This window comes from Pinus tabuliformis, chromosome 2_1, assembly GCF_031772625.1.
Source record: "Pinus tabuliformis cultivar Carrire ecotype Pingquan chromosome 2_1, CPIR1, whole genome shotgun sequence".
In the NCBI taxonomy this organism is placed as follows: domain Eukaryota; kingdom Viridiplantae; phylum Streptophyta; class Pinopsida; order Pinales; family Pinaceae; genus Pinus; species Pinus tabuliformis.
Genome location: NC_142299.1, coordinates 309,198,240 through 309,211,713, shown reverse-complemented (window position 1 = coordinate 309,211,713; position 13,474 = coordinate 309,198,240). Strand labels below are relative to the sequence as shown.

Here is a 13,474-nt window from a genome sequence, read left to right as displayed (position 1 = left end):
AACTCAATCTATGAGCCTCCAAAGTTGATGAGTCAAATCTGGTATACTAGGCTAAAATATCAGAATTTTAATTAAAAATCCAATCCTAAATTAGACTCTAATTATTTAATAATTAATAGTAATTTAATTGTTAATCATATATTAAACTAATTATTAAATAAACTATTTATTAATTAATATTAATCTAACTAACTAATATATAATTAATTATTTATAAACTATTTAATATTAATCTAAATAACAATTAAATTTTAATATAATTTAATTAATTATATGTTACATGTTAATTAATTTAATTATTGAAATATGGAATATTTATTTTAATATTAACTAAACTATCCTACCACTCCATATTTCACTCATACGTATGAGTTGAAAATTTAAAATTAAAAAAAAAAAAAAATTATTACAAAGCTCATATCCCTTAAGCTTAACGCTCTTTGACTTTTATGATCAGGAGATCGGCATCGGAAAAATGAAGGTGTCGAATTCTTTTTTTTTTAAATGTTGCGTTTAAAACTTCTGATTTGATTAAAAACTCCGATGTGATTAAATTTATTTATTTATTTATTAAATTTTAATTTAATTATATTTTATATTAATTCATTTGAGTAATTTAAAATTTAGTATTAAATATTAATTTTTATTTTGGTTTTATTTTATTGATGTTTAATTAAGTTATGAAATTATCTAAAGCATATTTTGCCTATCTAAATTACAGCCACTTTAATAAAAATAAAATTTAAACTACAACGATTTTGATATTTTGATTTTTTGAGATTAGTAATTTATTTGAAATATTGGAGTAAAATACTAAAATCCTGTTGCTTCATAATTTGGTTGTATAAGTAAAAAATGAAAAATGTCAGTAATAACTAACTAAGGGTTAATATTTAAAACAAATGCATTATTGAACTAATTTATTTACAAAAATGGAATATTGTACTTTTCACACATTTTTTAACCCAGGCGACATAATTGATCAGACTTTAACTGAGTGCCATTTACAAACCAGTTGACCAAATGAGGTAAAACAAGCATCAATGGGGACCTTATAAAAAATCTGCCAGGCCAGGCAGTAACTCCATAAGGCAGAAATAATTTGATTGTATTATTCCATCAGGTAGGTCTTCATTATATACATGAGGGAGAGACTGTTCAGTTTGTCTCTCGATGATTGTTCATATTTCTTATTTATCTATTTACAATAATTCACCCAATCACAAGGATTAGGTGTCAACATTCCCCCCCTTAATCTGAAGGGATGTTGGTGAGTCCAAGCATCATTCTAAATCGTTCAAGTTTTTCCCTTCCAAGCACTTTGGTGAAGATGTATGCAATTTGCTCATTTGTGGAACAATGATGAAGATTGATTCTTTTGGCCTCAACATGATGTCGAATCAGATGATATTTAGTATTGATGTGCTTCGTTCGATCATGGAACTTTGGGTTCTTGGCTAACTTTATTGCAGAGGTATTGTCAATCATGAGTGGAGTTGATTGTCTCTTCAAGAATTTTCCTGAGCCACACAATTTCTTTTGTTGCTTCAGCTACTGCCATGCATTCTGCTTCTGTTGTGGAATCTGCTGGAACTAATTATTTGTGTGATCTCCAGGAGACAGCTCCTGATCCAAGGCTCATAGCATATCTTGAATTTGATACCCCAGTTTCTTTGTCTCCATCGAAGTCTGAATCAGAGTATCCAATCAAACTGAAGTCGTCCACTTGTGTATACTTGATTCCAAAGTCTTGATTTCCCTTCAAGTACCTTAGAACTCTTTTTGCAGCAGACCAATGTCTTCACAAAGCTTTTGCATAAACCTAGAGAGGATTCCAACAACAAACGAAATGTCTGGTCTAGTAGTAGTTAGGTAGTTGAGAGTTCCTACCAACTGTCTATACTTTGTTTCATCCTCAAATTCTTTTCCTTCAATAGATGTGAGCTTTAAGTTTTGTTCCATTGGAGTAGCAAGAGGATTGCACTCTATCATGCCAAACCTGTTCAACAGATCTCCAATGTATTTCTTTTGAGAAAGAAATATGGACTTTGGATGTTGGGTTACTTCAATGCCAATATATTAATGAACATAGCCCAAATCAATCATTTCAAAACTTTTCCCCAATTCCTTCTTAATGGATGCAATGTAGCTTTCAATGTTTCCTATCATCAAAAGATCATTTACATATACCACAAGATATACAGCTGTTTTGCCAAATTTCTTGATAAATAAAGTTGCATCATCAAGATCAAAATGTTTGAAATTGAGTTTCAGAAGATGCTCAGTTAGTTTTTGGTACCAGGCTCGCGGTGCTTGTTTGAGGCTATAAAAGGACTTCAAAAGTTTGCATACTTTATGTTCATGTCCTTTCACAGTAAATCCTTCAGGCTGGGACATAAAAACATTCTTTTTTAGATCTCCATTCAAGAAAGCAGTTTTTACATCCATTTGATGGACTTTTCAACCGTTCTGAGATGTTAGTGCAAAGAGTGTATGGATGGTAACCCATTTTGTTGTGAGGGAAAAAGTCTCCTCATAATCGACCCCTTCCTTCTATGCAAAACCTTTTGCCACAAGCCTAGCTTTTTGCTTGTCAAGTGAGCCATCAACTTTATACTTTTTCTTGTAGACCCACTTGCAGCCAATTGGTTTGGTTCCTAATGGATGATCAACTAGCTTCCAAGTGTCGTTCTTTATGAGGGCATCATACTCCTTTTGCATCGCTTCTTTCCATTCATCATGAGAAGCAGCTTTTTTGAAGGAATTTGGTTCAAAATCTGTAGACAAGTTTAATTCACAATCATAAGAAACATCCATATCAACAGGTGAATTCGAGTCATCTACATCACCTCCATTTTTCCGGTTTGAATTTTTGGTTCCTGGCTTTCCAACTTCATCATAATGAACACTTTCAAGTGTCTTTGTCACCCACTTTGGGGGACCTTTTTCGGTGGTCCAAGCCGCTCGATTGATTGAGTTGGGACTGAATCAAGATTGAGTCTCCCAATTCTATCAATCACATCACTTAAAGCATCATCCGTTGTTGGAGTTTCATGCGGGGGAGAGTGTTTTTGAGAAGAAGATTCCACATGTTGATCTAGTATAGGAATCCCCCCTTCAAGATGTGGAATCTGATTATCAAATTCTTGAAATGATTTTGCTTTTGTGAATCTATCCAAGCGATCAAATTTCTGCTCAACAACATTGTCAGTTTTGGATGATTCAAGGAAAATTACATCTCTAGATACAACAAATTTCTTATTTACTTCATCATAGAGGCGGTATGCATTGGAGGTGTTTGAATATCCCAGAAAGATACATTTACGACTTCTAGCACCAAGTTTGTTTCTATGTACCTTTGGTATCAAGGCATAACAGGTGGAACCAAAGACCTTGAGATGCTTTACCGAAGGAACATGTCCATACCACATTTCATATGGAGTCTTGTTTCTAATAGCATTAAATGGACATCTATTCTTTATATATGCAGCACATAGAACAGCATCAGCCCAAAACATTATCTTTACATTTTTGAAGAAGAGCATGGATCGTACCATATTTAAGATTGTCCTATTCATTCTTTTAGCTACAACATTCTGCAGGAGATTATAAGGCACAGTTGTTTGATGTTTGATCCCATGTTGGCCAATATAGTTTTCAAATTCATTTGATGTGTATTCTTTTCCATTATCAGTGTGAATAGACCAAATATGATATTGTGCATCATTTTCAATCCATTTATGAAAATTCTTGAATGTTTGAAAAGCATCAGATTTGTTCTTCAATAAATAAACCCAACACATTCTAGTGTAGTCATCAATAAATGTCATGATATATTTATTTCCTTTTGTAGAAGGAACAGGTATTGGACCACATAAATCTGAATGAATGAGTTCAAGTTTTCTATATGCTCTTGAATGTGAATCATGAAAAGAATGCTTGCTATGCTTTCCTAGAATGCAAGCATCACATTTCTTAAGTTTCCTAGGAATTGTAGGCAAACCAGTAACACCATTTTTCTTTAACAAGCGGAGACTGTCATAGTTCAAATATCCAAATCTAGCATGCCATAATAAACTTGATGGAAGTGTACCTTCTTCATGATGAGAACTGTATGAAAAATGTTGTGCATGAGCAGAGGTTCCTTGCAGCTTGATAAGCCTTTCTTCTTCTATTCCCCTCATGACAAGTGAGTGTTCAAATGCTTTTCTTACCTCAATCTTACCATCAAACATATGAATGGAGTGACCTTGCTGGCGGATGTGGACCAAGGATAGCAAGTTTCTCTTGAGCTATGGGAGATATAGAACATGATGCAGAAGAATGTCTAAAAGACCAGGCAGTTTAACCCTGATTGTGCCAAGCCCGGATGGCTTGATTTTTTATTGATATGCAAAGTATACAGCTCCATCAACATTGTCAGTGAAATCTTCAAAAAAATCTTTTTTATGAGTCATGTGGCAGGTTGCTTCTGAATCAAGCAACCAATCATTTTTCCAAGAAGCAAGTGAAGCATTAAATAAATCTTCATTTACTCTAATGTTACATTGTGTCACAACATAGTGAGCAGATTCAGGTGCTTTACCTTTGTCTGTATCATCAGTTTTACCTTTCTGTTGGTTTATTTTCTACTCAATTTTGTCCCATGGTAACTTGCATGTAGAGGCATCAAGTGATCCATTTCTTTTGCAGCGTATGCAGTGCAAATCTGCCTTTTCTCCTTGAGAATGTCTGTCCCCCCTGCCTCTGAAATATCTTCCTCTTCCTCTTCGACCACCTCTTCCTCTTGTAGAATCTTGAGCAGGATGCTTTTCTTTATGAGCAAGGCACACAGCCTCTTCAGAAGATTGAAGGGATTTCTTCTTTCCAAAAGCTCTCTCTTTTAGCAAACTTTTTCACAAGATAGTCAAAGGTTATATCTTTGAGATTTCCATTTGCTTGCAGTGACTCAAGATAATTTGAGTAAGTAGGATAAAGTGCCTTGAGAAAAGCAATAAGAGGAATATCCAATTAGACCTTAGTGAATTTGATATCATGCATTATAGACTTTACTTCAGATGCACGAGCAGGAGGATCATTATTTTGCAGTTCAAGAGTGAAAAGTTTAATCATGAGTTGAACAACTTCAAGTGAAGAATGTGAGTCATAGAGTTCTTTCAGCTTTTGTAAGGCTTCAAAGGCAGTTGAATATGACGAAATATGGGGACTCACCTCTTCATTTACAGATGTTGCGATTAATGCATAAGCTTTGTTGTTCTTGCTTTCCAAATGACGAGCTCTTTGTCTGAGGTAGGTTGTACTAGTTCATTGTCTCCATCTCCGACACAGACTCCTTTCCATAGCTCATTGAAAATGAGGGTGTGTTTTATCATCCAAGACCATTCATGATAGTTCTCCTTGCCAGTGAGAACTATTCCCACCATGGATATGATTGAATGCGTATTATAGCAAAAAAAACTTCTACTGCAAAACTTTTACTGGAAAAAAAATATACTTCTGATGTGACTAGACAACAAACTCAAATATCAATTCACATTCATCTGCACTAAGTCCAAAAAAATACCCTCAACAACATAAAACACTTTGTCCACTAAAAAGGCTGAAGAACGTAGTCCAGAGGTATTTGGACTCTAACTGCATTCGCTATATAAATTATTTTGGATAAATAATTTGCCCATCAAATTCCATGCCATCCCTGCTTCAATGCTTATTGCTAAATGTCTTGTCTTTATCTTTCTGCAACAAGATCATGCAGACATAGTGAAAAAATGAGCGGCGTACCTTGTTACACGGTCATACCATTGGTTCATCAAAAGCAGTTCAGAGATAGTGCATTCAAAATTTGAAATGTCGTATGACTGGTACTAGCTGTAACAGTTAAGAATCAAGATTATCCTCATAAATATAGATCTAGTTTCTGATCGTATTATAGGACTGCACTGTATGTGGCCATTTATATGGCAACATCAGTTACTGTAATTCAAAACTGTCATTTATTGACATCCTAACACGTCACGTGGAATGACAGTCAAGCTATCAAGACTTAAAATTTAAGCGTAATAGTGTATAACATTGTTGTATATGCTCACTGAGGGCTGAGATCATGGTACTTTCGGGTTTTTTTCTGTGAAAAAGTTAGATGTCTATGGCATCTAAAGTGGTAATGGACTGGGAGTTAATGAGATCAAACTTCATGCAGCAAACTTTGTGTAGCTTAGGTTATCAGCAGAGAGAAGTCCGAGACAAAATTAGAAGAACAAGATGCAGAGGCCGATGCAGCCTCCGGATACCACGTCAGAAGGCCGACGGTTTGAACGCAAGACCTCATGCGCAGTTTTGAAACAGAATCGCAGCACAGGTCCGGAAGTTCAAGGGTTTCCCCACGCAACCTTCTCTTGGATATGGCGAAGCCTCCAATGAAACCTTTGTGCGGTGGAATGAGAGTATTTTGTCGGCAATGGAGGGCACGCAGGGTTCAAAAATTAGAGATGATTTCAAGCACAGTCATAGTATGGACAGTCCAACAACCCCTTTTTTTTTATGAAACTAGTCATAACAGAAAACGTTTATGGACAGTCGCCTTCTGGCAGACAGAGAGCGCAGGTAAAGGAATATGGCAGAACGGCAAACGTTTATGGACAGTCGCCTTTTGGCAGACAGAGAGCGCAGGTAAAGGAATATGGCATGATGGAGTTACAAGGAGCATGAGAGCTAAAAAAGGAGTTGGCTCTGATACCATGTCAGGCCATGCAGTAACTCCATAAGGCAGAAATAATTTCACTGTATTATTCCATCAGGTAGGTCCTCATTATATACATGAGGGAGAGACTGTTCAGTTCGTCTCCCGATGACTATTCATATTTCTTATATATCTATTTACAATAGTTCACCCAATCACAAGGATTAGGTGTCAACAAAATCGATTTTAACAAAGCAATCAAAAATGAAAAATTAACAAAATCGTAGGATAATCAACTTAAATAAAAATCCTAAAAAGTATTTAGCCAAAAATTTTATAGAAAGGGCCCCCATTATTTTAAGTGAACAAGTAAAAAATGGGGGGGTTTTGTTTTACCACAACAAGTGGCTGAACTCATTAAGTTTGAGTCTGTGTTTGTTTTAGAAAGTTTAGAAGACAGAGTCTACAAAGGGCTAGCTATCCTCTAGAGTGCATCTTAATTTAAGGTTTATCATCTGGTAAATGCCCAAGCAATCTATCCCCATTTGGAGTTTCTCTAAATATTCCAGCCTTTTAATACATCTTTTGAAATCGATAAAAGAGAGAAGTTTTTCAAAGTGTTTCGCATGATTTTATGTTCTGTTATGCTATGTTAAATATTCTGTGAGAGAAGAGGTTCATCGGAGGTTCGCTGAGGATTGAGGGACGTTTTGCTCGTGTTAGAAAGAGGTTGTTGAAGAGCGTTATTGTGTGAAGATCCAGAGGTTCGTGTACGGGTTCGTGTAAGAGTTTGTGTATTCATCACAGAAGACATAGAAATTGCAGTGCAAGCTTCATTTTCTCCTTCGGAAGAAGCCCCTACTTAAATTGGTATCAGAGCCAAGTTCATCTAGTTCATACGGGTATTTATCTTTTAAACTCTCTCAAAAGATAACATGGAACCATGAAGAAGATCTGTTTCATTTAGAGAACTTCAGAAAGAAGAAACACAAGAAAATAATTTTGATATGGCAAATATATTTCATAGTGCATCATCTTCAATGATTAACTCTACAGAAATAGAGTTAATAGAAAGTCAACCATCAGCCCGATGGGCTCTCCCTTCCATAAGCCCATCAGAAGTTTATGGTGATTTATCTGTGTTTCATTTGAAAGCTATAACTAGAGTCACTGTTAAAGAATGTGTCTCTCAGATCCAAGAAAATGTTGAATCCAATCAAAAAATTTTCCTTTTAGATCCTAAGAAGCTTCAGGAAAATATCGAAGACATGGTACTTCCTATCTACATCTTGGCTGTATCTGGGTGGGCATAAATTCTTTAACCCATAGTGAGCTTAATACATACGTGTTGGCTACTATCATAGATCTCACACATAAAAAATATACTGATTCACTAATTGGTGGTATTGTGGATCCTTTATCAAAAAGTCATGTATGGTTTGATTGCCACCCAAACTTCTCAGTATATGTGTATGATAAACACATTAAGGACATCCTCTAATTGCAAATCAAAACTAGTGGTTTTGATATGAAAAGAAAAAGGACAAACATTGCAGTTCATAATAGAGGTTGTTTTAGGCACACCAACACATCATATCCAGCCATTCTACATACACCAAGTCAAGAGTCAAAATCCAGCACCCTGGTAATCACTGATGCTCACAATCAAAAAATTGAGCATCAGACCATCAAATGGGAAGATCTCAGCTTTCCTAAAAGTTGGGTAGTAGATCTACCTCAGTCGCCCAAAGTTCAAAGTATCACGACTACTCAGATACAAGAAGGACCAACTAAAGCTACTTTGTCCTTCCCTAGAAGATCTACTTTGGATTGAAAAAGAATACAAGAAGCCTGTCAAGCCACAAAATACCATATAAACTCAGATCATATTTCATGTCAGCCATCTACTTCGACATCTGTAAATACTCCATCTATAAGCTGCTCACATGTTGATTTATTTGAACTTTCTCAGTTATTACATTTTTCCACTCTCGAAGTAAAATGTCATGTCTTCCAAACAGTAGTTTTATTACAATCTCTCGCAGAGCTTGTTCTCCACAAAAACCATAATCCTAGGACTGGTGAAGCTCCTCCTACCACATTTGCAAATTCCTGCCTGAATCCTAAATGTGCAGATATACCATTTTCTCATGATGATGAGTCACTGTCTCTTGAAAATGAAGATCCACGTCTTACTTAAATGTTTAGTGAGATGCATCCTCCTAGAACTAAGCGATATGGTTTAGGATATCTTGAACAACTTGACTGTATAATTCCTTCGTCAAGATTCCAAAACTTTGTTCCTTCAGACTGCAAAAAGCCATCAAAACCAGAGATGTATAAATTTTTCTCTCTTATGGATGGATGCCCAAAGAATAGAATTCATGCCAAATGGATGAAAAATATGCTAAATTGGGATCTGCATACTCACCCTGAGGCCCAAGAATTTGGTCTTAGTACAACTGCTCAAGAGAAAAATACACTTTCCTTACAATGGAAAATATTTATGGACAACACAAACTCATGGATCTCCTTTTATACCTGAAGAAAATTAGGAGACCAAATATAAGTACAAATGGAAAATGGAGAATCGTCATCTACACAGAAACATTCCTGGATAGCTTATGATGGAAGCAAACTAGAAACCAACAGTACTTTCCCTCCATTCAAGGGAATTGTGCTAAGAGAAGCAACAAACACTGCCAAAGCCATTCCTTTAGTGTCAAAAGATGACTCAACCCTAGGGATAGATGGAAGGATATAGAAATCCAATGAACAAATCAATTGGACAAACTTTGCAATTAAAGGGCTTGAAATGAATATGTCAAAAACCACCGAGAAAAATGAATGTTTTGATACTACAAAAGTTGATGTATGTAATGTAAATAAGAACTTGAATGATATGAATTTTTCAGTTCTAGTTTTGAAAGGATTTGTCAAAGAATCTTCAGTGCAGATAAAAGAATGGATTCGGGACTCAAATCCACACAAGATATCATAGGAGAAATTTCTAAGAATTTTGACAAGCTCACTATAACTCCAAAAGATAAAAACATCCCCACTTCCATGTTGTTTAGCCATCATGAGCCCATCCAGCATGAAAATAAACCTATAGAGAAATTCCTTTTTCTCTTCCCCAAAGAAATGCCTTAAGAACAAGCTCAGTCTCCTAAAAAGTCTATTTCTTCATTCCTAGAAGACATATCCAAAGAAGAAAAACCTGACTCCTCAAGTCACCATCTTTTTCCCATCTATGAACCATTGTCCAGTCAATACACCAAATATCCAACTCTTGATCTCAATGGAAAAGGAAAACTTCCTGAGACACATACTTTTCAGTCTGGCTCCTACAAAGAATGGAATATAGATGGACTAAGTGTTGGTCAAATCAGGCAAATGATTGATCAGATGTATACTAAATACAAACTGATGTGTATGAGGGGAAAGTCTGAAGTTGAATCATGTAAAACCCTCATACAATGTTTCACAAGCACCTTACAGAGATGGTGGGAAGTAGAGTCTTCTCCTGCTCTAATTGATAAAATGGAAGAAGAAGTAGTCAAAGATGAAGAAGGAGATATATTCCATAAAGAGGATGGAGATCCCCAAAATAACATGATAGGAGCTTTAACCTCATTCATCCTTGAACACTGGTGTGGGGAAACTGTTGAAATTGCAAATAAACATGAAATGATTCTAATGAATCTAAAATGCAGAAAAATGTCACAATATGAAGACTTTCATAGGGATTGGACTCAAAGAATTTATGAGGTTAAAGACAACCAAAATGCCTTATGGAAACAAGTCTACTTAGAAGCACTTCCATCTAAATTTGTAGAATATATCCAAAGGCAGGAAGTTTTCCAAACATCTTTTGAGACATATACATGGGGAGAAATATATTGTAACATCACAAAAGAATTGGTAGGCTTATGTACTAGCATGAAGGTAAATAAGTCTCCACAAAAATTATCTAGACTACCTCAGTTGAAATAATTAATCTTATTTTGTATTAATGGAGAAATGGTTACACAAGTTGTAATGTATCTCCTTAGTTTAGGATTTGTTTCTAGATTTTAGGAGTTTGGTTGCAACTTCCTAAGTTCTAGTAATGTACATAATGATGTAATTGCTCATTTGATGAATAGTAGAGTGTACGGAGAGAGTTCTCTTTGTTTGAGTGCAGTCTCCAGGTGCAGTACTCACCTGTGAGCTGCATCTCCTTCTTTTTCAATTCAAGTCTGATTTTTATCTTGGTATCAGAGCACAGAGTAGGGATAGCCTTAATTTTTTTTTTAGGATGCATCATTGATTACCGATCTATAGTGGCAGTAGAGTGTATATAGAAGCATTCATAGAATCAAGTGGACTGCAGTAACACCTGAATACAGGTCTCATATGATTGATCATCTCTGAGCGGAAGAAACGGTTGGCGCGGTTTGGTCGTGAACGGTCGCACCATTTTTTAGGGGAAGAAGGGTTGGCATGATTTATTAAGGAACAGTCACGCCATTTTTGAGGGGAATGAAGGGTTGGCGCGATTTATTAAGGAACATTCGCACCATTTGGCGCAGTTTTGAGAGCTATAATCGCGCCAGCGCTCCAGAAAGGGCTATTGGCGCGGAAAATCAAGCTTTAATCGCGCCAATATCGTAAGACGCGTCGATTTTGTTTCTGGCGCGGGTATTTCGTTATTGAGAAGCGCCAGCCTCTTTCTCTTTGGAAAATTTGCAATTTTTTGCAGATCGTAGTTGTCCAGTGGTGGCACTTTCAAATTTCAAATCTGTTCGATGGCAGCAGATCGGATTTACCCAGTGGTGGCGCATTGGAGTTCCTGATCTACTCAGTGGTAGCAGATCGGACTTGCCCGATGGTGGCGCATTGGAGTTCCTGATCTACTCGGTGGCAGCATATCATACTTGCCTGGTGGTGGCGCATTGGAGTTCCTGATCTACTCTACGGTAGCAAATCGGACTTGCCTGGTGGTGGCGCATTGGAGTTCCTGATCTACTCGATGGCAGTAGATCAGACTTGCCCGGTGGTGGTGCATTAGAGTTCCTGATCTACTCGATGGTAGCAAATCGGACTTGCCCGGTGGTGGCGCATTGGAGTTCCAGATCTGCTTGGTGGCAGTAGATCGGACTTGCCCGATGGTGGTGCATTGAAGATACAATTTTTCTTTCTGAGCAAAAAAAAAAAAAAGAGGTTCGGATCTGGTATGTGGTGATTTTTTTTGTGTGTCCTGAAAGTGTACAGTTGGATATATTTAGTCATCAAAGGATCAGAAATTTTATCAATCCGATATGAATAACAACATAGAATCGTATCTCCACGAGTCTGGCAAACTCGATGGATCGAATTTCACCAACTGGAAATTCAAGATGCAGGATTTACTTGAAAGTGCAATTGCGTGGTCGATCGTTACAGGAAATGAGCTGAGATCAAGATCAACCACACAAGAACAAGATTGGGATAAAAGGGAGACAAAAGCAAAGGTCATATTGAAGATGTCCATCAAGGACAATGTTATCCCACATATTAGAGACTGTAAATCGGCCACTGACATTTTGATGATGATCAAAAACCTATACCAGACGCAGAATACAAACCGTGTCTTGTCACTCAAAGGCAAGCTGTTTGCATTGAAGGTGGAGGAGAATGAGTCCGTTGCTGGATTCATTGCTAGAGTCAAATACCTGAAGGATAGATTGGGAGATATCAGAGAGAAAGTTTCTGATTCATATCTGGTCACGATCACGTTGAATGGAATTATTGATGAATACCAGACGTTTATCACAGTGCTGTCAGCAAGGGAGAAAGCCCCTTCATTTGAAGAGCTGATAGGGATTTTGATACAGGAAGAAGAGTGACGACAAAATTTGAAATCAAAGAGCAATGACCTTGCTCTGATGGCAAAAAAGAGACAGTATAGACGGAAGCAGCATCAGCAACCGCAGCAGCACCAGCAGAAAGGAGCCAACACATTTCAGAAGAGACCATTTAAAGGTATGTATGCTAATAATTTTCCCAGCAAAAAATGTTTTTACTGTGGAAAACCTGGACATGAGATTAAAGATTGTTATAAGAGGCAGGCAGACGAAGGAAGAAACAAACAGAGAAAACATAAGGGTTACTTTGTTAAGGAAGAAGAGGATCATAGCCACGAACTTCGACTGTTTATAGTCGATTGTGCCCTTTCAGCTTCAAAGGGAGATGAGGACGACATATGGTATGTTGACTCGGGTGCATCCTCACATATGACTGGTAAGAAGGATTGGTTTGAATTTCTTGAAGAAACTTCATGTGGGTCGAAAATCTATTTAGGAGATGATAGTGGACATGAGATCAAAGGATATGGTGACATTCCTGTAAAATTACCTAGCAGAGACATTAGACACCTTAAAAATGTATTGTATGTTCCAGGAATTAAGAAAAATTTGGTCTCTGTCTCAATGATTACTGATCAAGACATGCAAGTTCAATTATTTAAGACTAATCGTGTCATTAAGGATAGCCAGATGGAAACAGTTGCAACAGGAGTGCATGTGGGGAGCCTGTACAAACTAGATGTGAAGAGTATGCCACAACAAGCAATGGTTGCAGCTGGATCGACAGTCGAAAATCTCTGGCATCAGAGATTCGGACATCTTAATCTGCAAGACCTCATCCTACTTTAGATAAAAGGTATGGTCGATGAACTCCCTGTTTTCCATAATGTTAAGCTGGATTGTGATGGATGTGCATTAGGGAAAATGCATAGAGAAGAGTTCCCTTTGCATGTTAATAGAAAGGAAA

The 13,474-nt window shown here is 36.8% G+C and overlaps 1 protein-coding gene across 1 annotated transcript; it reads left to right on the top strand.

Annotated features, from left to right (window-relative positions):
* The first annotated feature begins 12,060 nt into the window (after positions 1-12,060).
* On the top strand, positions 12,061-12,549 carry LOC149200067 (uncharacterized). The gene has a single exon (XM_089400834.1). The coding sequence runs from the start codon at positions 12,061-12,063 to the stop codon at positions 12,547-12,549; it is 489 nt and encodes a 162-aa protein (XP_089256960.1).
* Positions 12,550-13,474: the final 925 nt, after the last annotated feature.

Excerpts from the sequence above, each read along its gene's own strand:
- LOC149200067 (XM_089400834.1), top strand. The coding sequence starts at position 12,061 with ATGCAGGATTTACTTGAAAGTGCAATTGCGTGGTCGATCGTTACAGGA.